This window comes from Pipistrellus hanaki (genome assembly GCF_964339955.1).
Source record: "Pipistrellus hanaki genome assembly, chromosome: 21".
NCBI lineage: Eukaryota > Metazoa > Chordata > Mammalia > Chiroptera > Vespertilionidae > Pipistrellus > Pipistrellus hanaki.
Window position 1 is genome coordinate 6,214,097 of NC_140523.1, and position 27,583 is coordinate 6,241,679.

The 27,583-nt window shown below is 49.4% G+C and overlaps 2 protein-coding genes across 3 annotated transcripts in view; both read left to right on the forward strand.

The window, feature by feature from the left end:
* Window positions 1–22,789, forward strand: part of ALPK3 (alpha kinase 3) — a 41,416-nt gene extending 18,627 nt beyond the window's left edge. For both annotated transcript variants that reach the window (XM_084869015.1, XM_084869016.1), the window contains 11 exons: window positions 1,799–1,916; window positions 2,486–3,716; window positions 11,641–13,636; window positions 14,603–14,750; window positions 15,102–15,229; window positions 15,358–15,393; window positions 16,079–16,359; window positions 17,108–17,196; window positions 18,376–18,596; window positions 20,572–20,620; window positions 21,223–22,789. In XM_084869015.1, the coding sequence (XP_084725141.1) occupies window positions 1,799–1,916; window positions 2,486–3,716; window positions 11,641–13,636; window positions 14,603–14,750; window positions 15,102–15,229; window positions 15,358–15,393; window positions 16,079–16,359; window positions 17,108–17,196; window positions 18,376–18,596; window positions 20,572–20,620; window positions 21,223–21,562 (4,637 nt within the window). In that variant the 3' untranslated portion in view covers window positions 21,563–22,789. The remainder of the gene's footprint in view (window positions 1–1,798; window positions 1,917–2,485; window positions 3,717–11,640; window positions 13,637–14,602; window positions 14,751–15,101; window positions 15,230–15,357; window positions 15,394–16,078; window positions 16,360–17,107; window positions 17,197–18,375; window positions 18,597–20,571; window positions 20,621–21,222) is intronic.
* A 2,844-nt stretch (window positions 22,790–25,633) lies between these two features.
* Window positions 25,634–27,583, forward strand: part of SLC28A1 (solute carrier family 28 member 1) — a 45,068-nt gene continuing 43,118 nt past the window's right edge. The window contains exon 1 of the mRNA XM_084869129.1: window positions 25,634–25,734. The gene's annotated coding sequence lies outside the window, so the exon portion shown is untranslated. The remainder of the gene's footprint in view (window positions 25,735–27,583) is intronic.

Below are 27,583 nucleotides of genomic sequence, written 5' to 3' on the forward strand. Positions count from 1 at the left end.
AAAGGCTCCCTCTGGTTGCTGTGCTGAGAATGGATTGAAGAGACTCAGGGTGGGAGTAGTGAGACCAGAGAGGAGGTTATTGCAGAAATTGAGGTGTGAGATGATGCTGATTGACAGAACAATTGTTGGAGAGGTGTCCCTGATGAGACAAGAGGAGGGGGATCCAGTGTGGGCAATTTACCCATAGACAGTAGGGAAGGGAGAGCAGGTGTGTAAGGACCTGTCTTGTCTTGTTTTGCTGTGCAGTAGGTTCCCTGAGAGCAGATACCCTGTCCGTCAAGCTTCTCTGTCTTCATCATCCTCACTTGGCAGTCAGCACATAATATATATATATTTGAGGGGGATGTACGTTAGGGGTCTTAGTTTTCTAATAAATATTGCAAATCAATTATAGTTAGCTGAATCCATTGGTAAGGCTAGCCAGGTTTTTTTTAAAATATATTTTTAATTGATTTTTTACAGAGAGGAAGAGAGAGGGATAGAGAATTAGAAACATCGATGAGAGAGAATCATCCATCAGCTGCCTCTTGCACCACCCCTACTGGGGATGTGCCCGCAACCAAGGTACATGCCCTTGACCAGAATCGAACCCGGGACCTTTCAGTCTGCAGGCTGATGCTCTATCCACTGAGCCAAACCGGTCAATTTTTTAATGAAATTGACTGGAGGGTGGCCATGCGCAGGCAAGGAACGGAGACAATATTTGGAAGGATATTGGGACTCTCTCTGGCTCTGAGCTCTCATTCTATCCTGCACATTGAATTCATTTTTCCATCTCACTACAGACCAGTTTTGTCTGCTTCTCAGTCCATGTGGCAGAGCATGGTTGTGCCCCTTTGAAGTTATATTTCCAGACAACAAGGGAAGACTGTCTCTTGGTCCTAACTCCCAATCCTAGGTCAGTGATTTGGACTAGATTAGCAGATTGGGTGTCCATTACTGGACCAGTCAGCTATGTGACTTTAATTATTAGTAAGAATCTCTCCTTGTGGGTAGAGCTACAAGTCCCCAGAGAGGAGGGGCTGGGAAGACACTTCAGCCAGCCTAACAGCAGTAGGGGAGGTAGGTGTGGATGGTTTGGTGGGTGGGTGGGTGAACGGATGGATGTTTGGGCCATGTCATCAAATAATTGCTCAGGAACCTGGAATGCGAGAAGGAGGGCTCTTGGCGGTGGTGTTGGTGTTGAGGTGTTGGGGGAGATTTCTGAGGACAGAGCCGTCATTACAGTTGAGGATGTGCACAGGCCACTGAAGAAAGGAAGCTTATTACTACCAGCCAAGGTTTGCTTTCTTTCTTTTAAAAATATATTTTATTGATTTTTTACATAGAGGAAGAGAGAGGGACAGAGAGTTAGAAACATCGATGAGAGAGAACATCAACATCGATCAGCTGCCTCTTGCACACCCCCTACTGGGGATGTGCCCGCAACCAAGGTACATGCCCTTGACCGGAATCGAACCCGGGACCCATCAATCCGCAGGCTGAGGCTCTATCCACTGAGCCAAACCGGTTTCGGCAGCCAAGGCTTTCTAGAAACTTCTTCCTTCTCTTCTTACCAGGAAGCTAGGAAGTTTCTCCTCTGTGTTTGCCTTCCCGATGCTGAGGAGGAGCAGTTTTCATCTTTGACAGGGCCTCGATTCTAAAATAAGCTGAACCATGTGATAGCTCCGTTCTGCCAGCAAGCCTGGGGCACGCGTGCCAGTCCAGTCTCTTCAGGTGGTCCGGGGGAGCCATGACATCCTGTTCTCTCGTCTCACTCTTTTGAAATTGCTCTTCCAATCTCCCGTTTCCTTCTTAGGGTACCCAGAGCCAGAGGTGACCTGGTACAAGGACGACACGGAGCTGGACCGCTACTGCGGCTTGCCAAAATACGAGATCACGCACCAGGGCAAACGCCACACGCTGCAGCTCTACAGGTAAGGCGGCAGGGCTTGCTCTGACTCTGCTGAGGGCTCCGCGGCCCAGGCCTGCCCTCGGCTATAGAGACAGCTGCACGGAGACGTCCCGGCAGGCTGTCAGCCCGGAGGCGGGGGTTATGTTGTTGAGTTGAAGCACCTGGCGAGCTGTGTCTGCCTGCCAGCGTCTGGAATCTCCGAAGGCCAGGGTGGGAGTGTTTGTGACAGCCAGAGGGCTGAGTGCAACAAGAGGAGGTCCTGACCCGTGGAAACATTTTCCATGAGGTCTGCGGCCAGAAAAAGCTCCTGTGTCATCCTTCACAAGGGGCCGTGTGGGTCACCTGCTTCTGGAGGGAACTCTCCTGTGCCCCAAGTCTAATCCCCCCCCTGGAACGGCATGATCTTGATCAGCTTCCAACAAGCTGGCCTTAGTTTCCTCAACTATACTGAAGAGTGATGGGCGTGGCACTCAGAGCAGCACTTTTAGGGACTGGGGTAGCTTGCTCAACTCTGAGAGGCTCTGTCTGTGGGGAGTGGGGGCCCCTCACATCCCGGAGGGATGAGTTGGCATCTCATGCTCCTGCCTCCAGGTGTCAAGAAGAAGATGCTGCCATCTACCAGGCCTCCGCCCGCAACACCAAGGGCATCGTGTCCTGCTCGGGGGTTCTGGAGGTGGGCACCATGACCGAGTACAAGATCCACCAGCGCTGGTTCGCCAAGCTGAAGTGCAAGGCCGAGGCAAAGATGCGGGAGATCGAGCAGAGCTGGAAGCGCGGGAAGGAGGTGGTGGGAGAGGCGGACACTCTGCGCAAGCTCAGCCCCGACCGCTTCCAGCGAAAGCGGCGGCTGAGTGGGGCTGAGATGCCAGTCCCCGCAGCCCCCAGCAGGGAGGCTGAGGACAGGACCTCCGCAGCTTGGCAGGAGGGGGAGCCCGAGCCCGGTCAGCACCCAGGTTTGGGCCTGATCAACAGCTTTGCCCCCGGAGAGGTGACCACCAATGGAGATGCTGTCCCTGAGAACGGGGAGGACGGGGATCACGGCCTATTGACATACATCTGTGAGGCCATGGACCTGGGGCCTCAGAGAGCCCCCCAAAAGGAGTCTGGGGCCAAGAAGAAAAAGAAAGACGAGGAACCTAAGCCAGGCCCGCGGAAGCCAGAGTTAGAGAAGGCAGCTCGAGGTCACCGCTCTGAAAACTGTGTCCCTAGTTCAGACACGCCTGACGCCGGCGGGACACAGGGGCCCATGGACGCGGAGCAGATCCAGGCCTGGTCCAGAGGCCGGGCTGCACGGGGGCCTGGGGCCTCGGGAGTAGAAAGCACCAGGAAGCCAGCCTCTGCCATGGGCTCTCCAGACCAGGCCCAGAATGCCCCAGCCCCTGTCCCAGGCCCAGACCAGGAAGTCTATTTCTCCCTGAAGGACATGTATCTGGAGAGCACGCAGGCGGTCAGGCCTCAGGGGGAAGAAGCGTACCACACACAGAGCGGCAGGGCATCTAGAGAGATGCCCTCAGGGAAGGTGCCCAGTGAAGCAAAAAGTGAGATGGGGCCCCCCGCTCCTGGCCAGCCGATACCTCCAGCCCCTCAGCCAGCAAGGCCTTTCAACAGGAAGAGGTTTGCCCCTCCGAAGCCCAAAGGGGAGCCCACCACCAACAGCAAGCCTGATGCTCCCCTGAATCCACTTCCCGAACCCGGAGCCCAGAGCTTAGGCAAGGCTGCACCCCAGGCTTCTGCCCAGGTGCCCACACCTCCTGCCCGGCGGAGGTACGGCACCAGGGACGGCCCCGTGCAGGGACAAGCAGGACGTGGGACTCCAGGAGAGGTAAGTGTGGGTGCTGGGTGCCCGGGGGTCGCTCTGGGAGGCTGACTTCATGGAAACTCTTGCTACAACAGCTCGGCAGCCAGTGAGCAGCGGGGTATTTATAGAAGGGGCGGGGTGGGGCAGGGATGGAGTGCCAGCCTGGAGCAGGGGCCCTTGCCCCAGCCGGTCTCCAGATGCCAGGCATGTGGGCAACTCAGCCTGACTGTGACCCTCTCTGACAGTGTGGGAGTTCACAGCCAAGAGGCCTGTGCCCCAGGGGGAGGAAGACGATATTTTTTGTTGAGGAAAAAGCCAGTGGAGAGTTTTCTGTGGGCTTTTCCTTAGACAACAGGTTCGTGGGGGAGACAGGAGCAGGAGTGGGCTGTGGTATGCAGTGGGGTCTCAATGTAGAAGCTCATTAGAAGACTTAAAAAACATCAGGTGTCCAGGAAATTCTGGCTTCATGTGGGTTTTTATCTTTGTACAAATTTGACTGTCCTTAACATTGTGTGATCTCGGGCAAGTTGTAACATCATCCTAATAACAAGACCGACTTCATAGGCTGTTGCAAGCATTAGAGTGCTTAGCACGGGGCTTAGTGCATATTAAGAACTAAGTCTTCGATCCTGGGTTTTGGCACAAAAAAAAAGAAGAAAAAAAAAGAAAAAAGAAAAAAGAAAAAAAGAAAAAGAAAGAAAGAACGAACGAAAGAAAGAAAGAAAGAAAGAAAGAAAGAACTAAGTTAATGGCAGGAGGTATAGGATAGTATGCTGGTGGAAGACAGAGGCAGACTGTTTTACCTGCGAACAGGAGTGTCATCATTTTCTGGGGATCAGGTAGCCAACAGAGAAAAGATGATGTTTTGTGTGGAGATGGGCAGATGAATGACAACATTAAGGCACTTGATGGGGGTGGGACAACATGAAGGAGTCTGATGGGGGTGGGGAAAGAGGTGAGAGGGCTGGGATTGAGAGGATGGACAGAAGGGCGTCTGTCCTGTGTGACCACTGCTTCATGGTTCAGGGGGAAGAGGGCAGGCAGTATTTCACAGGAGTTTAGGGAGACAGTGTTTTATAGAGGGGCAGAAAGAAGGCAGTATTTCTTATGAGTGGCAGGGAAAAAAAGTGTTTCAAGAGTAGGGGTAGCATGGCCAAAACCGGTTTGGCTCAGTGGATAGAGCGTCGGCCGGCAGACTGAAGGGTCCCAGGTTCGATTCTGGTCAGGGGCATGTACCTTGGTTGCGGGCACATGCCCAGTGGGAGGTGTGCAAGAGGCAGCTGATCGATGATTCTCTCTCATCGATGTTTTTAACTCTCTATCCCTCTCTCTTCCTCTCTGTAAAAAATCAATAAAATATCTCTTTTTCAAAAAAAGACTGGGGGTAGTGTGGATAAGAGATATGGGACACTCTGATACTGAGAAATTATTGGGTGTTTATCTGAAATACAAATTTAACCTGGTGTCTTGTGTTCCTTTTTGCTAAATCTGGCAACCTTAAGTGGAAACAGCATTTTGGCGGGAACTGAGATAAGACTTGCTTGGGATCGAGGGAGCAGAGCCTGGGCCCCAGGAAACAGGAGGAGCATCTGGAAGCAGCACCTACAGGGGTCGGGCAGAGGACAGACGGCTTCTTGGAACGGGGAGGGACAAGCTGCTACGGCACCTCAGGGCGGGCAAGGGGGACGGGGTGCTTCATGGAAAGCAGCGAGGGGCTGCCTTTCCCGTGGAGAGAACTTGTATGGGAGAAGGAGGGAGGATCAGTTTCAAGGGTGAACAGGGGAAATGGTTTTATTTCAGTGAATGCTGCGGTTAGTCTGTGTGGACAGTTCAGAGGGCGCTGGATACAGTGAACCTCAAACCAGTCTGTTTAGAATCTGTTGCTGACCCTCATGCTTGGTCTCGGGAGATGTTAGCAGCTGGTTTGGTGAGTCCTAATGGCCCAGATGGGGCTGCCTCATGTACTTGACAGCCACAGGCTGGACAGCAGGGCTTTTCTATAGGGATGGCCCTCATGGGGCCCTAGGCATTTCATTTGGGAAGTGACCAGGCTGGCAGCCAGGTCTGGGAGCGAATCTGGCTCCTCCACCCACAGGGGTGGGGAGCACCATAGCCAGGATCCTGGCAGGGTCCTCCTTGCCTCTCAAAAGTGAGAGAAGAGGGCTCAGGCCAGGTGGACATGGGAGAGGCTGGCTGCAGTGGTTCTGCTGTTCCTGCAAAAAGTATCTGTGGCTTTTAGTTTTTTATATTTAAAAAAAATGTGAAAAATGCATTTAACATCTGGGTATATTTTGAAGCTGTTGCTTTTTAGTGACTGAATTTGACTGGTTTTTCATATTTTCACAGTACCAAATCTTTTTTAAAAAAAAACATTATTTTTTGGATTATGAAAGAAACACATGGTCATGGTAGAAAATATAAGGCAAAACCCTAAAAATTCACCTATAATTCTATCATACAGACACATCCTGGTATATCTACCAGTCTTTTTGCATATGTAGTTTATTAGTTTTTAAATTTAATTCGTGCAGTTATTCTAGACATGATACTCTACTTCTCATTATTTCATGAACATTTTCTTATGATTCCTAAAAATTAGTTGGAAAAAACTTCATATTTAATGGTTGTATACAACCATAGTGTTTATGCTTTCCTTCCCTATTTGAGGTTAGTTAAATATTAATCTTTATTAAGAAAAATTTTATTGCTTGAATTATTTCATTTGATTTTTAAATTAATCTGGAATTGATTTGCTTGTATAGTAAAGCATCACTCTCTAGATCAATTTTTGGTTAAGCGGGTAATTTCCCCAATTATCATTTGTTAATATTCAACCCTTACCTATTAGTTTGTGATTCTTTTTTATATAATAACTTTTATAAACACTACAGCCTATATATACACATCTGTCATAATCCATTCTGTTTGTTGATTCTTACAACAGAATGATCTTGTTTTAATTATTGTAGTTTCAATTTCTGGCAGAGCAACCCGCTTATACTTAAAAAAAATTTTTTTTTTAGCTCTTCTCTCTTGTTTATTCCTCTAGAAAAACTTTAGATTCGTTGCTTGAAATTGTCCAAACTCCCATGTCATTTTTTGTTTGTTTTTACCTCATATCTTTATATTCACCATTTAAAAACAACATATTTTTAAAAGAAGTGATGAATTGTTTTAAGAAAAGTAAGTCTATTCAAAGGAAAAAAAATGATGAATTATTTTTAATAAGGTCAAAAGCCTATTAAATACTTTCCTGGAAAACTAAAGTCATATTTGCATTTTGGATGGTCTCTTAGTAAAACTTGCTAGATAATATATTTTTAAACAGTTTTATTGAGGTATAATTTATATACCATAGCACTTACCTCTTCAAATATATAATTCAGTGTATACAATTCAGAGCTGTGCAGCCATTGCCACAATCCAGTTTTAGAACATTTCCATCATTATAAAAAGATCCCTCTTCCTTTTTGCTGTTAATCCTTGTTCCCACTCCCAGACCCAGGCACCAATTTATCTGCTTTCTGTCTCTATACCATTGGCATTTTGATTGGGATTACATTAAATATAAGAATTAGTCGAAACCGGTTTGGCTCAGTGGATAGAGCGTCGGTCTGCGGACTGAAAGGTCCCAGGTTCAATTCCTGTCAAGGGCATGTACATTGGTTGCGGGCACATCCCCAGTGAGGGGTGTGCAGGAGGCAGCTGGTCGATGATTCTCTCTCATTGACGTTTCTAACTCTTTATCTCTCTCCCTTCCTCTCTGTAAAAAATTCAATTAAATATATTTTTAAAAAATGTTGCAGAGAGGGGTAAATGAAGAATATGACCAGAAGGACCCAGAAAGTACAGGGGAGATCCTGGAGAGGGGGAAGTTTGGGAAAGTGACTTCATAAGCTGTTTATAAAGTCCTGGACTTATTCCCAAGCTGTTCATGCATAGATCTGGTTCTGAACAGCATATCAAACATGTTGAGACTGGGACTAAGAGACCATCATTCAAATCCCAGACTGGCCACTGGATGGCACACAGAGAGGACAGCACAGCAGAGGCTTTGAAAACACAACTTGCATTGCAACTACAACCTTAGAGGCCGAAAGGAACTTGCATCCTGAACACAACCAAGTACATTTGCCATAGGTACACGGGGTAGGAAGTCACTAATTTTGCAGGGGTGAGTGGGGTGGATGGAACGGGAGAAGAGGAGTGAACTCATAAGTTTTCAGAGAAGAAAAAACTTGAATGAGGTCTTCAAGGAAGATAAGAAGTCCTCTAGTTGAGCAAGGAATAGGGAGAATGTCCAGTAGAGAAAAACCAAAGCGGTTATAAAATAGCACCAACTTGTACAGTAAGTTAGTGTTGGGTGGAGGGACCCAGGAGGTGAACTTTGGAGAGAGAGACCTGCTGGGACCCTTGCTGATTGGAAAGGCCTCAATGATCATAGAAAGGTTCATTTAGTTATTTATCTTCATTTTAATTTCATTTCATTGTGTACGTGTCATGCATGTGGTATAAAACTCAAAAAGTATAAAAGGTATTAGAGAATATTAAATCTTCCCTATCCCTACCACTCAGTTCCTCTTCCTGAAGTCAGTCTCCATTACTGGTATCTTGAGCATCCGTTCAGAGCTGTTTTCTGTGCATTTACATATATGTGTGTGTGTCTGTGTATTTTCCATATAAAGGTGGTATATGATACTTTCAAGCTCATAATTTGCTTTAAATTTAAAGAAAATTGATTTTAGAGAGGAAGGAAGAGGGGGGGAGAGAGGGAGAAACATTAATAAGAGAGAATCATTGATTGGCTGCCTCCTGCACACCCCCTACTGGGGATCAAGCCCACAACCCTGGCTTGTGCCCTGACAGGGAATTGAACCGTGACCTCCTGGTTCATAGGTCGATGCTTAATCACTGAGCCATGCTTGCTGGGCCGAACCTTGCTTCTTTTTTATTTGTATGTTTGTTTTATTTATTTGGAATGGGGTTGTACCAGAACTCATTGGATCAGTCCTATGTTTTTTTTTTGTTTTGTTTTGTTTTTTTTAAAATATATTTTATTGATTTTTCACAGAGAGGAAGAGAGAGAGAGAGTTAGAAACATCAATGAAGAGAATCATCGATCAGCTGCCTCTTGCACACCCCCTACTGGGGATGCGCCCGCAACCAAGGCACATGCCCTTGACCGGAATCGAACCCAGGACCTTTCAGTCCCCAGGCCGACGCTCTATCCACTTGAGCCAAACCGGTCCTGGCGGATCAGTCCTATGTTGATGGCATTTAGGCAATATCTAATCTTTGGCCATTGTAAACTGCGCTGCGATGAATATTGTCAGTGGAGACAGAGAGGGAACAGACATTGAGAAACTGAGGAAGTGAGTTCAATTGCACTCGGACTGATCAGCTGGGGTGAGAGAAGTGAAGATACTCTAGCCAAAAGTTCTCTTTTCATGAGCCTTGTGTGCAAAGTCAGAATTTTCTTTGTAAATTATAGATTTTATGTCCATATTAATATTTCCTCATCCTAGAATATCAGAAATTAAAAGAAGTTTCTAATATATTACTAATTGCTGTTTGTTGGCTCCAAGGTATTTTTGTCTGTTAATAACTTACTAATTATAAGAGAAATTGGAGGAGTGTTTTTATTAAAATTCTTTCCTCAGTCAGACTTAATATTTGACAGTTCTTGATATTTACCAAACTCTTCTATTTTTCTCTAGTCATATTCATTCAAAATTCTATATTCAGTAAAGTACCTGTAAATTTCCTAATTTATATTTTCATTATATATTTAAAAAATCATTATATGATCTTTTTGCTTTGTGTTTTTTTTGTGTGTGGTTCTTCTGATACTTAGAAGTATTTGTGTATAGTAATTTATAATTAAAATTTTGTTGTTATTAATCCTCACCCAAGGATATTTTTTACATTAATATTTTGTTAGTAGAAGGGATGGAGGGAGAGGGATGGAGAGAGAGAGAGAGAGAGGGAGAGGGAGAGAGGGAGAGAGGGAGAGAGGGAGAGAGAGAGAGAGAGAGAGAGAGAGAGAGAGAGAGAGAGCACGCTCGAAAGAAACATCACTGTGAGAGAGACACATTGACTGGATGCCGCCTGCACACACCCTGACTGGGTCCCAGGATCGAACCTACAACCCACATGCATGCCCTTGATGGGGAATCAAACCTACAACCCTTTGGTTCTTGGGCTGATGCTATAACCACTGAAAACATTGGCCAAAGCTGTGATTTAAATTTTATATATATCATTAATTAATTTATATTTTCTGTCAGTGTTTTTTTTAAGTTTTTTTTATAGTGGGCAAGAATAGTTTCCACTTCCTTTCCCCCTTTATTTTCCATCTCCTATTAGTCTAAATTTTTATTTCTAAGTGATTTTCTTTGTATTAGTTAAATATCTTCTATTCCTATATCACCTGGCTTTGCAGCTTTGAGTCATGTCTTTGGTTCCTGGCTTGTATATGTCAGACATTTACTCCACTCGTCACCTTCTTCCCCTTCCCCTTTTGTGCTAGTTAAATAGTTCCTGTATTGTCAGGGCGTAAAACATGGACATTATGATCTGCCACTCCAAGCTCCTATGATTTTAGTCTTGGTTCTACAGTTATATATTTAATGCTTATCGTCTGTACTTTGGCTGTAGTTTCTCTAGTCACCTTTAGTTGAATGAAGTTCTCTAGAAGTTTCCTCAAGCAGGGCACATGGGAACAATATTCCTTAACTCCTTTATGTTCAAAAAGAATTTTCTTAGCAATTTTCAGGAGGATTCTTCAGTAGTGTACTTTAAAATTTTTTGTTTTTATTGATTTCAGAAAGGAAAGGAGAGCGAATCAATCACGAGAGAGAATCACTGATTGGCCACCTCCCAGAGGTCCCCCACTGGGGACCAAGACTGCAACCCCGGCATGTGCCCTGACCAGAAATTGAACCGTGACCTCCTGGTTCATAGGCCAATGTCCAACCACTGAGCCACACCAGCTGGACCAGTAGTGTACTTTAAATGGTGTTTTTTGAGATCTGCTGCCACTTCCCGTTCCGTTTCCTTGGACACCTCCCTTATAGGGCTTCTGCTTGATTTCCACCCAGCCCTCCAGGATCCTATAGCTCTTGTAGGTGGAGTTTTGGGGCTTATTATCCTAGGATGAGTCCTTTATGTACAGTAACTGTTTTGGGGTCATATTCTGAGACCTGCTGAACGGTGTCACTATTTACCTGCTGAGCTGTTTCTCTGATTATTTCTTCCTTTCTGGATTATTGGTTCCAGCTCAGTCTCCCGGTGTTGAATCTGTCTGCTTTTGACAACTCTGGCCCCTTTTTTTTTAGGCTGTGTTTTTTATTTGCCTCCAGTTTCATAACAGTAGAGTTTGTTTTCTTGTTTACTTTGTTGGTTTTGATGACATCCAGGAGGAAAGAGGCAGATTACTATCTTATACTACTATGTTTATGTTTAAATAGTAAGTCCTTTAATTAGGATTTAAATGGGTGGCATTATAGTATAACAGCAAAGAACATGGGATTTGGAGCTAGACACACCTGGCTTCTAAACTAAACTCTGCCACTTACTATCTGATAACGGACGAATCAGACGTCAGTGCTTTCCTATCAAAAAGATAATCACAAAACTATCTCACATGGTTGTGAAGAGTGAGGTCATATATATCCTCTCTTCACCCATAATAATCCAATCCGGGGCAATGAGGAACAGAAGGATTGCTCAGAAGCCCCTAGGGACAACTCCCCTCCAAATGCCGGGAGCGGGCGGATATACACAATCAGGGGCTTTCGGGAAAGGCAGGATTTCTTCAGGGAGAGGGGGGAAGGGCCAGGCTGGTCCTGGTTGCCGGGGATTCTGGGATCAGGGGTTGGGGCGGGATGCCAAATTGGAGATCCTGAGGCCATGAGCTAGGTTATTGCTTTTGTCCCTTTATTCTCAGGTCCCGGAGTCCCAGGCAACCATGGCTCCCACTGTATCGGCCAGCGGCAGCACTGGGACAGCCTCTGCTGGTGGCAGCACCCCCAGGAGTCAGGGCGTCATGGAGCCCATGGACACAGAAACTCAGGAGAGCAGAACGTACGCTGACTGGAGACACGGAGGCACGAAGAATTCAGAGACGGATGGGAAGATGCAGGTGGACGCGAGGACACAGGCAGACAGGAAGACACAGATGGACATTGCGGCACAAGAAAGCGAGAGGACAGAGTCAGGCAGGCGTGCCCAGAAGGATGTGGTAGGACAGGGAAGGACAGGGACACAGGAAGACAGGAAGACACAGGCAGGTGAGAAGACACAGGAAGACAGGATACAGGAAGACAGGGGGACACAGTCAGAGGCGGGTGTACCCATAGTCACTAAAGTTCAGCCCGAGAAGAAGTCAGTGACCAACCTCAGCCCACAGTCCAGAGCCCCTGAACGCTCCCTTTCAGAGGGCCCCGCTTCTCAGATGATTGCAAGGTCCTCTGTCCCAGAAAAACCTGGCTTCACGCTCAGATCTGGGGAGGCAGCAGAGATGGCCTCTGGTAACCAAGAGGAAACAGGGGGCCTCAGGCTCCCAGCACAGCTGCTTCCTGAGGAGCAGACGGGAGGAGGGAGGTGTTGGGGGCCGGAGTGGCCAGGCCCAGCCAAGGACAAGCCGGAGGACAGCCTGTTCCAGCGCCCCAAGGAGGAGCAGCCGGGGGAGGTGCTGTCTGTGGATGTGGGGGGCTCTCCTCCCGCAGGCCTGAGCCCAAACGTGCCTACTCTGCCTTCTCCTGCTGCCACTGGCCTGACCCACAGCTCCCAGCAGGGGCTGCCCAGCACCCCCACTTCTCAGCGCATGCGTGCAGCGTCCATCTTGCCCTCTGGGGACCAGGCCTTGCTGAGTTCTGCACCCTCAGTGCACCTGGGGCCTGGGACCCCCACTCAGAATCACCCACCAGAAACCAGAGCGGCCAGCAGTGAGGGAGCCTGCGCCAAGATGTCAGATGGGGAAGGGAGGCCCACAGGCGCCCAGAGCTGCGACCCTGGCCTCATAGATTCCCTGAAGAATTACTTGCTTCTCCTGCTGAAGCTGTCCAGCACAGAGACGAGTGGAGGGGGCACCAAGTCCCAGGAAGGAGCTGCCCCCAGGGGTTTGGCGCCCTCACCCACGCTGGCCCCCACTCTGGAAGTGGCTGGTCTGAGTCCGCAGACATCACGGCGCATCCTGGAGCGTGTGGAAAACGACAATCTGGTGCAGAGCGCACAGACGCTGCTGCTCAGCCCCTGCACCTCCCGCCGCATCACCGGCCTCCTGGACCGTGAGGTGCAGGCTGGCCAGCAGGCCCTGGCTGCTGCCCGGAGCCCTGGCTCCAGCCCCCTCGCCGTGCCTGCCATCGTGGTAGGCGAGGAGGACCCTGGGCTGACCTCAGGAGAGTCCAGTAAGGGTGAGGGAGAGGTTCCCCTCGAGAGGCCTGGTCTCCTGGGAACCTCTCAGGAGAGCGGTGTGGGGGAGGCAGGTGGGCAGGGAGCCTTCAGTCAGGAACCCCTCTCAGCAGAGAGCAGAGCCCAGGAACCCTCCCGAGGGGGACCGGAGGCGCCAGCAGGTCTGCCTGCAGCCACCCCTGAGGAACTGGCCCTGGGCGCGCGGAGGAAGCGGTTTCTGCCCAAGGCCAGAGCAGCGGGGGATGGGGAGGCAGCCAAGCCCGAAGAGAGGGAGAGCCCCACGGTGTCCCCCCGGGGCCCCAGAAAGGGCCTCACACCCGGGTCCCCAGGGACCCTGGGGCGGGAGAAGCGCTCTCCTACCCAGGGCCGAAAGGCAGGCCTGCTGGAGGTGCCCCGGGCAGAGGAGGAGCAGGCGGCAGGAGACCCGGGCCCCAGCCCCAAGCCCAGCGGGCCGGATGCAGAGCTGAGCCTGGAGGAAGACAAGCAGGAAAGCCCGGGCAAGGCGAGGAAAGCCAAGGACCTGCTCAAAGGTGAGCGATGGTGGGGCCCGGGGTGTGGCTCCTCCGAGAGGGCTGCCCGGCCGAGGACATTGCTGCAGCCGCTGGGGTGGCACGTGCCTGCTAGGGATATGCAGAGGCCGCCTACAGATATTCTTGCGTCATAATCCCACAGGAAGGCCTGCTTCTCTCCTCCTGGCTTTGCCACTTGGAGATGGTAATAGTAGCAGCTTTGTAACATTGCAAGGGGTTAAATAACATAGAATAAATCAAGTACTTAGCACAGAGATTGTCATCCTCTGTCATCATCATCACCATAATCCCCTCTTTCCAGACTTGGCCCATGAGTATAGAGTGGTAGGGACAGGGTTCAAATGCAGGTTCTTAGAGTTAGGAGCCTGGAATGCAAATGATAGTTCTCTCTCTCTCTCTCTCTCTCTCTCTCTCTCTCTCTCTCTCTCTCTCTCTCTCTCTCTCTCTCTCTCTCTCTCTCTTTCTTTTTAAATCCTCACCCGAGGATATTTTTCTCCATTGCTTTTTAGAGTGAGTGGAAAGGAGGGAAAGAGGGAGGAAAAGAGAGAGAGAAGGAGAGTGAGGCAAACATCGATGTGAGAGAGAGACACATCCATTGATTGCCTCCCATATGAACCCCAACTGGGGCTGCAGAACCTGCAACTCAGGTACGTGCCCTTGACCAGCCAACACTTTCTTTGGTGCATCGGCCAACGCTCTTACTTCCCAGCTACGCCGGCAGGGCCGGAAGTGTCTCTTTTGACTGTTGTCTGTATCCTCAGCTGGGTTCTTTCAAGCTTGGATGTATGTTTTTGGGGTCAGGGAAGATACCTCGGGGTTGTGAAGGAGTGCCTTGTGTGGAGACTTGAATCCTGTTTTCTCCCAGCCTGTTGCAGCAGGGACACCCAGGGAAGCAGGGGCAGGGCCAGAGTGGACACAAGATGGACGGGAGGAGCTCAGTCCTCTCCCCTGGTCCCCTGCTCCCAGCCCCACAGGTAATTCGGAAGATTCGAGTGGAGCAGTTTCCCGACGCCTCGGGGAGCCTGAAGCTCTGGTGCCAGTTTTTCAACATTCTTAGTGACTCAGTCTTGACTTGGGCCAAGGATCTGCACCCAGTGGGCGAAGTGGGCAGGAGGTAAGCTGTCTGGAGGCTCCCTAATGATAGCAATCATAACATCATCATGTTGGGCATTGTCCTCATTTAGGTCTGTCGCTCACTCAACCCTCACACTAACTGTACGAGGGGGATTCCAGCATTCTCATAGCAGAGAGGAGGCAAATAGAGGCTCAGAGGTACTGAGCCATTTGCCCAAAGTCACACAACTAGTTGAGTGTCAGCCCCGCAAACCAGACCTGTGTGATCTTACTGCCTGTCCCAGGGCTCCCAGCAGCCTGAGCGCTGGGTCTGAGGAGCCCCGGGACCTCCTTCTGGCCCTGGCTGTGCCGTGGCGATGGCTCTCACGCGAGGGGTCTCCACTCTCTGCAGTGCAGGGGACGAGGGGCCGGCGGCCTTGGCCATCGTGCAGGCGTCCCCCGTGGACTGTGGCGTGTACCGATGCACCATCCACAATGAGCACGGCTCAGCCTCCACTGACTTCTGCCTCAGCCCCGAGGGTGAGTGTGCCCCCAGGGCTCTGCCTGGCCCCACTCCTGAGGGAGGGCAGCGGCCGTCTGCAGAGATGGTCTCTCGCCGGGCAGAGCAGTCCGACGACAGCTGCTTTCTCTCCTTTTGCTCCCCTCAGTGTTGTCAGGATTCGTCTCCAGAGAAGAAGGCGAAGGTACGGAGCCCCTTGGGGGAGTGGGTGGCCTCATCCCTGCCCTGCCACCTGCAGGGGGACCTTCTCCAAGGACTTGGATCTGCTCCAAATGCTGTTTGCCTTCCCAGACAGCCACTCTTTGCCTCCTAGTTCAGGAGATGCTTGAGGAGGAGAATGGAAGAGGGTGGCTATTTCAGAAGATGGTGGGGGCAGAGGGGGCTAAGGGGGTCCATTCCACAAGGAGTTAATTCAGCTTTGTGCCCTTTGCCTTTGTCGGAGTGCTTGACGAAGGGCACGACAGGCCTCCAGGACACATCCTACCCTGCCCAGCACCCTGCCCAGGATTTCTCCTACATGCCCCACTCTGGGGATTGAACCCACAAACCCGGGCATGTGCCCTTGACTGGGAATCGAACCATGACCTCTTAGCTCATAGGTCGATGCTCAACCACTGAGCCACACTGGCCAGGCTCCAGTCTTTTTCAATAGCGTCTTTCTTTTCTGGTCTGACAGATGATTCAGGCCCATCCAATAGACTTTCTGCCTTAGGCTTGGAATCAACCATTTCTTCAGGGAGCTCTGGTTCCTTTCAGTGGGAAATGGCATTTAGTGGTTACAATCTGAGCACGAGGCGGGGTGCCCTGCTACTGGACTGGTCCATGAGGCAGGAGCTTGTAGTTTTCCACGTTTTCCTGTTTCCCTTCAGTTGGAGAAGAGATTGAAATGACTCCCATGGTGTTTGCTAAGGGTCTGGCTGACTCTGGCTGCTGGGGAGACAAGCTCTTTGGACGCCTGGTGAGCGAGGATCTACGAGGGGGTGGACATAGGTACAGCCTTCGGAAGGCCTCCCGGGCCAAGGTCATCTACGGGCTGGAGCCCATCTTCGAGTCAGGCCGCACGTGTGTCATCAAGGTGTCCAGCCCGCTGGTGTTTGGGCCCAGCAGTGAGACTGCCCTCCTGGGCAGGAACTATGATGTCACCATTCAGGTACTGCGTCCCATTCCCGCCGCCATCCTGCGTTCTCTCCCCTCCTCCCTTTCCCCAGCCCGGGGCATGATGGGGAGCCCAGTACAGAGGCAGAAGCCGTCTCAGCCTCAACCTGGGAGGGTCCTGGGATGATCTTTGAGAGCCTGAGGCGTAGCTCACGTTACATCTTTGGGGCCTTAGTTTTCAAACTGGATTTTTTTTTTTTTTTAATTACGCACATACAGACTCAGCTGTTATCTTTCTTTTCTTTTCTTTTTTAAATAATATATTTTATTGATTTTTTTACAGAGAGGAAAAGAGGGATAGAGAGTTAGAATCATCGATGAGAGAGAAACATTGATCAGCTGCCTCTTGCACGCCCCCCACTGGGGATATGCCCGCAACCAAGGTACATGCTCTTGACCGGAATCGAACCCGGGACCTTTCAGTCCACAGGCCGATGCTCTATCCACTGAGCCACACTGGTTTTGGCTCAAACTGGATTTTTGCAGCAGAAATCTTTCCCACTGCCCCCAGATGCACCTTACACAGAAGCCTTACCTGAGAGAGAAGAAGGGAGTGCTGGGTGGGTGGTCTGTGTTCTGCCCATTCAGAAGCCTCCTTGCTGTCACAGCGTGGCCCTGGGGCACTGGCACTCATCACCAGGGCCCCCTGGCATCCTCTGGCAGATGGCCTTCCCACGTGGAGCTGGGCATGAGAAGACAGGGAGCTTGCTTGCTGATCAGGATACCTTCTCTGTAATCCACAGGGGTGCAAGATCCAGAACATGAGTCGGGAGTATTGCAAAATCTTCGCAGCGGAAGCCCGGGCTGCACCTGGCTTCGGGGAGGTGCCTGAGTAAGTGCACAAGGAGGGGGCGTGGGGTGATTTCACATCCTGAGAGGGCCACATGCCGGTGAGCCCACAACCAACCCTGTGCGTGGCTTGATGGTCCTACGAAATCTAGAAACAAAGACCCCAAGATTCACTGCCTGCTTTAGAAAGCCTCTGCTCCTGTCTTCAGTCTCCTCTCAGCTGCCTCAATCCCCTAACCTAGGGGTGTCGAACTCAATCAGAGAAGGGGCCAAAATCTAAAATCCAGCCTAAATCGCGGGCCGAATGGTTTACTGAACAGTCATAAACTGACAATGTCATAAACTGACAGCGGAGTGCAGTGATGACAGCGCGGTGCGGGCCACATTGCAAGGCCTGGCGGGCTGGATTTGGCCTGCGGGCCTTGTGTTTGACACATGTGCCCTAACCCGTCGTCCAGTTTCTGCTGATTGCAGAATTTGAACCCAGCAGGTAATGGGCCTCTCCGAAGGTGGTAGGCACACTGGCCAGGACTCTTCTGTGGTAGCCGGCAGAGCCAAGTGGGTTTGTAGGTGTCAGCTCTAAAAAGTAATTGTTTTCACTTTGACATCTGAACTCCTACTTTTTAAAAAAATATATATATTTTATTGATTTTTTTTTACAGAGAGGAAGAGAGAGGGATAGAGAATTAGAAACATCAATGAGAGAGAATCATTGACCAGCTGCCTCCTGCACACCTCCCACTGCGGATGTGCCTGCAACCAAGGTACATACCCTTGACCGGAATCAAACCTGGGACCTTTCAGTCCACAGGCCAACAGTCTATCCACTGAACCAAACCGGTTTCAGCCTGAAAGCCTACTCTTGAATATTGGGGTCTAGCTGACACTGAGCCACACACAGTCTGGTTGAATCTTCTCTAGAGGGTTTCCTTTTTGTTTGACACATGCTGGTCTCACTTCCTCCCTTAAGCACAGAGACCTTCTTGGCCCTAGCGTGGACCAGTTCTACTCCCTCTGACCTCAGAGAATAGACAGGACTCTGAAGTCAGCGCTTCCATTTTCTCTCCTGAACTCGGGGCGGAGCTCCCCTCCCTCGTTGCCCTCCAGGCTCAGAGCTGGGGGTTCTTTCTTGGAAGGGCCCTCCTTTTAGATCCAGTGGAGATGGAAGTGGGAGCTTCCTGCCACCCTACTTGTGCTCACTGCAGGGTGAAATTGTGTTTAGGATCATTCCGCTGTACCTGATCTATCGGCCTGCAAACAATATCCCGTACGCCACGCTGGAGGAGGACCTGGGCAAGCCCCTGGAGCCGTACTGTTCCCGGGAATGGGGCTGTGCTGCCGCACCAGCATCAGGCAGCTCGGAGGCCGTACAGAAGTGCCAGGCCTTCCAGCACTGGCTGTACCTGTGGACAAATGGCAGCTTCCTGGTCACAGATCTGGCAGGTATGAGGGTGTGAAGGTACCAGTGCACGTGTGTGAGAGCAGGCCCAGCGTCAGAGGAGGGTGCGTGTGTACTGGTCTGCAAACCACTTTCTCACTTTCCTTTGCTGTTGGCAATAAGCTTGTGAAGTAAATTGGACAGGCACCATTTGTATGCAAGCCTAATACACACCAGGGCTTCCTGTAGCCTCGTCTAATCACGGTTGTATTTAAAGGCATGCACTCCAGCTGAAACTGGTTTGGCTCAGTGGATAGAGCATCTGCCTGCAGACTGAAAGGTCCCGGTTCTATTCCGGTCAAGGGCATGTACCTTGGTTGCGGGCACATCCCCGGTATGGGGTGTGCAAGAGGCAGCTGATGGATGTTTCTCTCTCATCGATATTTCTAACTCTCTATCTCTCTCTCTTCCTCTCTAAAAAAAACAATAAAATATATTTAAAAAATAAAAATAAAGGCATGCACTCCAAGCCCACTTAAAATTTTAAAGGAGTTTGTTTAAAAAACATTACATGGGATCTAATTCAAAACCCACGACCATCTTTTCAAAATCTTCCTTCCTCCCTTCCCTGCAGCTTTGCTCTGGACTTGCACTCTCAGTACTACCCAAACTCTCTTCCACCTGCCTCCCTTTCCTCCTCCTCCATCCTCCTCGTTAGCTTTTTTTTTTTTTTTTTTTTTTTTTTAAATCTATTAGGCTTCTTCCTGTTTCTCCCATTACTCAGATTCTTCCGCAGCAAAGGAAGGCCAGCGAGCATGAATCCTCCCTCCATCCCTGACCATCCTCTCCAGCCTACTCTCTGTGCACAACTGGGCAGGAAATAGGAAAAGATAAAACACTCTCTACAGTGCTGGAGAGGAACGCTGGGAACATCACACATTATTTCATATAGCCCCTGGTGTAAATAAGTGAGGAGATGAAAGGCCAGAGAGAAAACTGGCTCAAACGTGCTTTTCAGTGAGGTTAAACTGTATAATAAATACTGTTTTTTATAACTCGATATATTTAGGGGCGGGAGGCTAGTAACACATTTAGCCATTGTCATTCACAGTATTTGTAAACTCGGAATTGACCCTTCCTTCTTTCCTCCCATCTATCCATCCATTTAACTTTACCGAGTATGGGAAAGGTAAAAGGTGAGTTAGGAATGGTCCATGTCCTTAAGAAGCTGTGATCAGTATAACAATTTCTATAATGAGTAACATGATAGAGTAGAAAGACTTGAGAGTTAAAGAAATAGATTTCAGTCTAGACGCCAATCTCTCTGAGCTTCAGTTTCCTTTCTCTCTCTAGGAATAATAATATTGTCCCTGTCTGGCTCTAAGATTTGCTCTAATTAACTGAGACCATATTTGTGCAAGCTAAAATTCTGTGCAGGTGTAAGGGAGCATCATTATGGTAATGTAAAATGAAATGTGGTGAATGCTGAAAGAGACATCACAGAATTAATATTCATTGCATAACTGCTGTGTTTCAGACACTAAATTGGAGTCCCACATGCTCTGATTTCCCCAATACCTCTGCAAGATGGGCAGTATTACCCCATCTACATGGAGATAGTGAATGACTTACCAAGTTCAAACAGCTCAAATGACAGAGCTAAAATGTAAATCCAGGTCCGTCTTGACTCTCAAGCCCACATTTATGCTGACTATGGTACTCAGCCTTGTTAGTGAGAGGCAGATTTCAAGAAGAGTACTGTCAGACTCTTTGAAAAATGCTCAGTTACTGAATGAATGAATGAATGAATGAGACCTTGCTTGAGTCACTTAACTCCGAGCCTTGCTACTCACCTGTAAAAATGGGAATATTATTACTACTACTGATACAGAAATACCCAGTGAGATAGGCCAATGTTGATGACCTACTGACAGGATACCTAAAGATATACCCTGAAACTGGCAAGTTTCCATCTTGGAGACATGGGGGCCTAGAACCAGCCCTGGCTGCCATCAACTCAGCTCCCAACTTCCTTTCCAGGGGTTGACTGGAAGATGACTGATGTGCAGATTGCCACCAAGCTGCGAGGGTGAGTACTTCTCAAGGACAGAAGCCTTCTGAGGGTCTTCTTAGGGTCTACCATGTCAAAGTTCTCCTGGTCCTTCATCCCTGAGGTGCTAGGCCTATGGCCACATGGTCCTAGTTGCACCCGTGGCCATGTAGTAACACCCCAGGGGTTGCTGGTCCCCACATGCTGTGCCCTGCCCCAGATCGGGACCAGCAGCTAGTGACGCCCACACACAGGGTCACCTGCAATGTTGGCCTCTGACTGTACCTGCTCCTCTTCCTTCTCACTTGAGAAAGCTCCACGACACAGATAAGCAAGGGCCTGTGAGCAGAGCGATGCCCTAGAGACGGCTCTAATTTATGGTAAAAAGGCAGATCGTCTTCACACCAGTTAGTGTCCCACACGATGAATTCCATGTGCCAGGGCATCATGAGACCTCCGTTTAGAATTGAGGTTTTTAGATCCTGCCACCTGAGGCAGTACCAGGTAGACTCCCCAGTACTGCCTGGTAGGGGATATGGACCTTGGCCACAATACCCTGGCCATGGCCATCCCGAAGCCAGCCCCTCAAGGACCCTCCGTCTGGGTGGGACTCGCCCTCAGCTCTTCCTGTTTGGCTGCAGATACCAAGGCCTCAAGGAGAGCTGTTTCCCTGCCCTGCTGGACCAGTTTGCTTCCTCCCACCAGTGCAACACCTTCTGTGAGATGCTGGGGCTGAAAGCCCTCAAGGGCCCCGAGGCTGCCCAAGCCAAGGCCAAAGGCTCCAAGAGTCCATCTGCCGGCAGGAAGGGCCCCCAGCTGAGTCCTCAGCCCCAGAAGAAAGGCCTCCCCAGCCCCCAGGGCTCCCGGAAGAGCACCCCAAGCTCCAAAGCCACTTCTCAGGCCTCAGGGGCAGTCGGCACTCAGTTACTGGGACAGCCTCCCAGCCAAGAGGGGGGCTCCAAGGCCCAGGGCACGCGGTAGCCCCTACAGGAGGCTGGGGGCCTCCACCCAGCAGCAGACCAACAAGGAAGCAGCTTGAACCGATGGAGACTTTCCCGATACAGACAAAGCGGAGACGTGCACTGAGCGGGCACCACGTGGGGGCCTCTCTGCGCAGCCTCTCAGTCAGCTCCGCCTCAGACGGCTTTGGTGCATGGCACACAGCCCGGTGGCCTCTCCCGGTGCCATGTCACCAGGGCTCCCAGGCCCCACCTCCATGTTTCCCAGGGGCTGAGGCCCTCCTTGAAGTTTACACTGGCCACTGCTGGAGGCTCCCTGAGTCCTCTGCATGAGTTCTGCACCCTGACCCTTTGCCCCAGCCAGACCCTGCCATGCAGGCCAGCACTTACCCTCTGCCCTTTGCTCGACCCTGACCTCAGGGCTTCGGGCTGCCTCTGCTGTGTGACTCTCAGGGTGTCTTCTCTTTCAGACTACTTTGCCTCATTCATCCCAGCTTACCCTGCAACTAACCTGTTCCTGTGCCCCATTTTGGGCTTGTGCAGTCCTTATGTGGTAGTCTTTGGGGGCATGTATTCTTGCTTTCTTCCCCCTTCACCCAGGCACTCACTTGCCTGCTTCCCATGCTTTCTGGCATCCCATCTACCATCCCTGGCTTTGAGCGCAGTTGCAGCCTGCTGCCTGCCCTTCACTGACTCTGCTTGTTCCCTTGCCTGTTGGCTTTTCTAGCCTGACCTACCCCCCATCCACCAGGACCCAGGTAATGAGAAGACCCTCTGGCCTCTGGTATATCCCTGTCTACTCCTCCCCTGCTTTTCCCAGGCCCTTTGCCTGTGAGGTGAGAACTGGAACAAGGGTTGTGTCAGCAGCTGTGGCCAGAGGGAAAGTGTGGACTCTGAGGACCTTGTGCTCCAGATTGAAGGAGATGTGAATTTCACATGCCCTCCTGGCAGGGAATGGAGAGCCGGGACTCTTCTCCACGGGGACATGGCATGGGAGTTTTAGGAAGGATATAAACCATCTACCTGCTGTGAGGGCTGTCTCTGAGCCTGGGACTTAGGACCCCGATCCCCAACCATTAGCTCTTAATCCTGAAGCTCCAGCTCAGGGACCTCATTTATGGGCCCCAAGGAACGGCTGTGCTCAGCCCAGCGCTGAACGCCTAACCTGGAAACTCCCGATGGGGCTGGACTGGAGCTAGCCTGCTCCCCCTGGAATGCAATAAAGGCAGCAACTGTGTTTCCTGCTCTCCCTCATCTGGTGTGGTTGTAGGTGTATGGGCTCAGGGTCCCCTCTCCCCAGGCAGGTTCTCCTTGGGCCGACTGGAAAAAGGAATCCATGTTTTTGCTCTTGAGTTGACATTTAGTCTCAGCCTTCTGTGGCCACAGCTAGATAGTCCATGGGCTGATGGCTTGTGCCCCTTAGCAGGATGTCTGTGAACTTGGGGGCAGATCGGAATTGCTCATTCATTTGGGAGAGGAACACAAAGAAGGAACCCAAGAGGGTAAAGCAGAGCTGGCGGCTCTGCAGAAACACCACTGTCTCTGGCTTCTTCCACTGCAGCCAACGCAGCTCGGACAGCCTCCCAGCCACTCACGGACCACTTCCTGCCTCCCACGCAGCAGGAAGGCTTGTCATTCCTAACCCATTCCCTTCCCTCTCTGGCCTGGGGTTTTCCTTGCCTGACGTTTGCCCTCTCCATGCTGATATTTCTGATTTCTCTATCTCCTCTTGTGACTTTCCCCACTTGCCCCATTGTGCCCCAACTCTCCCACCTGCCTATCCAGATTGCCCAGGTGAACTAGAGCTGGAATGTTTTCCATTCATTCATTCATTCATTCATTCATTTATTCATTCAGCAGACATATAATGAGCACCTCCCTCCTTGATGCCAGACTCAGATTTAACAGTTGTTGGGGATCAAAGATGCATGATGTAGGCTCAGAAGAGACCCTTTCCGTCAGGTTTCTTGGGCTTTTGAGCAACAGAAATGGACTTGCATCAACTTAAAGAAAAAAGGGTTCATGAGAAGAGAGTTGGGGTAGCTCACAGAGGAATAGCTGGACAGTTGGCCTTGAGAAGGGGGGAGCCAGGGAATTCCAGAGCTTGCCTCCCAGGAGCTATTGCTGTTGTCAGGTGGACACCATCGAGCCATTGGTCCCAGTGGGTCTCCCTCCAGTGGTCACATTCCTAGCATGGGGCTAATGGAATAGGAGGAGCGCAGGTTCCAAAGGATGGGGATTCTCACCAGAAGAATGGGGGAGGGCGGGAGGGTAGAAAAGGCTTGGTGGGTGACGACAAATGATACCCCAACACACACACACACACACACACACACACACACACATACACACCGTTCTTCCCATCTGATTACGACTCTTCCACATACAACCAAACACACATTTCTCCCTGCTTAGGGAGACCATTCAGGGTCACATCCAATGACTGAATCCACGGGCAATGACTAAGCTACCATTCTCCAAAGTCCAGTGCCACTAGTAATACTCTACCCTATCTTTTATCACAATCCCATTTTGAAATCTTGCAACCTGTGGATCAACTGGTAAAATTAACCATTTTCACATTGATTTTTTAAAATATATATATTTTATTGAGTTTTTACAGAGAGGAAGGGAGAGGGATAGAAAGCTAGAACATCTATGAGAGAGAAACATCAATCAGCTGCCTCCTGCACACCCCCTACTGGGGTTGTGCCTGCCCTTGACCGGAATCGAACCTGGGACCTTTCAGTCCTTAGGCCGATGCTCTATCCACTGAGCCAAACCAGTTTCGGCAAAATTAACCATTTTCAACCAAAATAATATAACCTAGCAAGAAAGTAAGTATGGGTAAAGGCTACCACTCATATCTCTACCAGGTCATGGGAATTAGTGTTTGTGACTAGGGATTTTTGCCTGTCAGAGGATTTATAACAAATGCCAGGAGCTGGATGGCTTTTCTTTAGCAAGAAGACCACTCTGAAGCAACACCTGCAATTGGAGTCATTGATTTTGAAAGTTTACAGCAGTCCGAAGACCTCCCGGTGTCTTGCGCTGGCCAAGCTGAGCTGTGGTAGGAACCACTGTGACTTCACTCTCAAGACTTTGGTAGTAACACTACTGTTTACAGTTCCCCAGGAATATGGTATTACTTTCGATTTACCATTTTGCTAGAGAGGGCAAATTCTAATGGCTTGCACTTGTCCTCCTATAGTCCTTCTTACCCCACAAACCAGAGAGCCATTGAGGTTTATACCTATCACCCGGGTATGTCCATTTCAACTATACACTCAGCCCCTGTCTTTGGGATTTCACTAAAGCATAAAATTTGATCTATGAATGATTCTCATTGATTGGCAGACCACATGCTTTTCTTTTGTTCCCAGAAACTGGACTAGCGTGGAGCCAGTGTCCTACACAGGACACCCCTCTCCCCAGGTTTGGGTATTTACCCTTTCCTTCTATAGTCCCCAGATAAATGCCCAAACAGATCTTTTTGGGAAGGCTGCAAAAGAAGGTTTACAATATTTACCTAAGTCAGGGGTCTTCAAACTACGGCCCGCAGGACACATGCGGCCCGCAGAGGAGTCTGATCCGGCCCGCCAGGTTTTTTGGGCAGTGAGCGCAGCCGAGGTGTTACAGTAGGAATTAGTAGTTCATATAGTCCGGCCCTCCAGCTCTCTGAGGGACCGTGATCTGGCCCCCACTTTAAAAAGTTTGAGGACCCCTGACCTAAGTGCTAAAATAAGGTTTCTCTTCAAAGATACTTGATTTCCTCTCCATTAAAGGTCTAGAAGATTTTGACTCTACCTTGGCGTCTTGAGAAAGACCTGTTTTCCCGCTCAGAAATCCTCAGTCATGGCAATAACTAGGTGTTATCTTAGGGGATACCTGTGTTGTTTTTTTTCATTCCTGGGACCCTGTGATGGATTAGCCACAGCTCGAGGTCTGCTTTTCATGCCTGTGTGCCTTATGATGACTCCATACTTTGTTCCTTCTCCCTGTCTCTGCTGCTGAGACAAGGGAGCTCATTTCCACAGCAGCTCCCAGGCCTGGAGAGGAAAACCAGCAGAGCCTCGCCAGTTAATTTCTCATGGCAAGGAGCGAGACCGCGGGTCCTGCCAGAGGATAGTGAGAGGGTGGATGGACTGGATGCATGCCCAGGACCCAATAAAGCATTCTTGTCTCCTGAAATCTGTGAGTTCCTGCCTTTCTTAGATTTTTGGTCTTTTCATTTAATTTTGTATGGTCAACATTTGGTTCAGATTTATATTATTTAACAATCCCCACCACCCAAAAAAACCTGGTAAGCAATATACCTGATTGACCGAGCTTCTACTTTGAATGTAGAATCTCTGGTGAGTGAACATATAAACAAATATAAAAGATAACCTGCACCAAAATTATGTCCTGCTATCTTGATCAAATAGCCTTAAAGGAGTTCCCATAAAGTTTTCCTTTATTTTCTGACAATGTATCTAGTTCGTATGGTTTCTTCTGGGTATAACTCTTCTTTTCCTGCTCTAATTCTGCCTCACATCCCCTAGGCTATGTTGAGTGTGGGTTCTGGTTACTAGCAGATCAACAGTATAGAATGGGGCAGGTCTCCATTTTTCAGTTCATGCTGTAGGTGCCCCTGAGCTGATCAAACTCAGGGAGGCTGTCTCATTGACTAACTTACAAGAAAATGAAAATTGTACACCCAAAACTCACCACCTTGCTAGTTTTTGTTTTTTTTAAATATATTTTATTGATTTTGTACAGAGAGGAAGGGAGAGAGATAGAGAGTTAGAAACATCGATGAGAGAGAGTCATCGATCAGTTGCCTCTTGCACACCCCCTACTGGTGATATGCCTGCAACCAAGGTACATGCCCTTGACCGGAATCAAAACCAGGCCCCTTCAGTCCCCAAGCCGAGGCTCTATCCATTGAGCTAAACCGGTCCCCGCACCTTGCTAGTTTTTTTTTAAAAAAATTATATTTTATTGATTTTTTTACAGAGAGGAAGAGACAGAGATAGAGAGTTAGAAACATCGATGAGAGAGAATCATCAATCAGCTGCCTCTTGCACATCCCCTACTGGGGATGTGCCTGCAACCAAAGTACATGCCCTTGACCGGAATCAAACCCGGGACCTTTCAGTCCGCAGTCCGACGCTCTACCCACTGAGCCAAACTGGTTTCGACAACAGTGATCTTAAGCAAGGGAAAGTTGTTTCTTCTGTAGAAAGAAGTCTGCAGGCAACAGGAGAACTGGACGTGATTCATCTGGGTGGGCATAGGGGCTGTAGAATGTCATTGAAACCAAGGTTCCTCTCCACTCTCTCCCGTCAACTCAAGCAAGAGAAATGATTGATCCCAAGTGCAACATCATGAACAGAAGAACTAAAATAATGATATATCTGTCAAACATCAGACAACTAAATTTTTGTTTGTATATAGTCAACAGATAATGTCTATAGATAAATAAAAATAGTATCTATATTTATGTATCAGCTGTCTGTCTGTCCGTCTATCCATCTACCCTATCATCTATTCATCTATCTATCTATCTATCTATCTATCATCTTTTATCTATTTATTTATAGAGCTTACTACCAAAACCAGAATGGCTTGTTTGTAGTTGTCTGGGGTAGGGGTTAGGGAGATGGGACTGGTCTCTGACTTTCTCAGCTCTGGTACTCCTGAGACTGCCCAGTTGATGAGCTTCCATTGCCAATCACTCGTTTGGATTTTACTTGAAACAGAAAGTTCTTCAGAGAGACCAACCTCCTTTGGCTTCAGAAACTCCTGACAGAGATTGAATTGCATGCTCTTCAACCAGGCAAATTTGAGCTTCATTGTTAAATTGCAAAGGCAAATACAAGATTGATGGAACTCAGCTGGACAGGAGCAGCTGTCATCAGGAGGTGGTGGTTATATGGATGGAGCTTGCCTGGGTAGGGGGCACCTACTGACACCCAAAGGTCCTATAATAGAACCCGGAGGCCCTGTCCTCTGACCTCAGAACTGATGTGGTTCAGAGATGGCTCTTTCCTGTTATTTC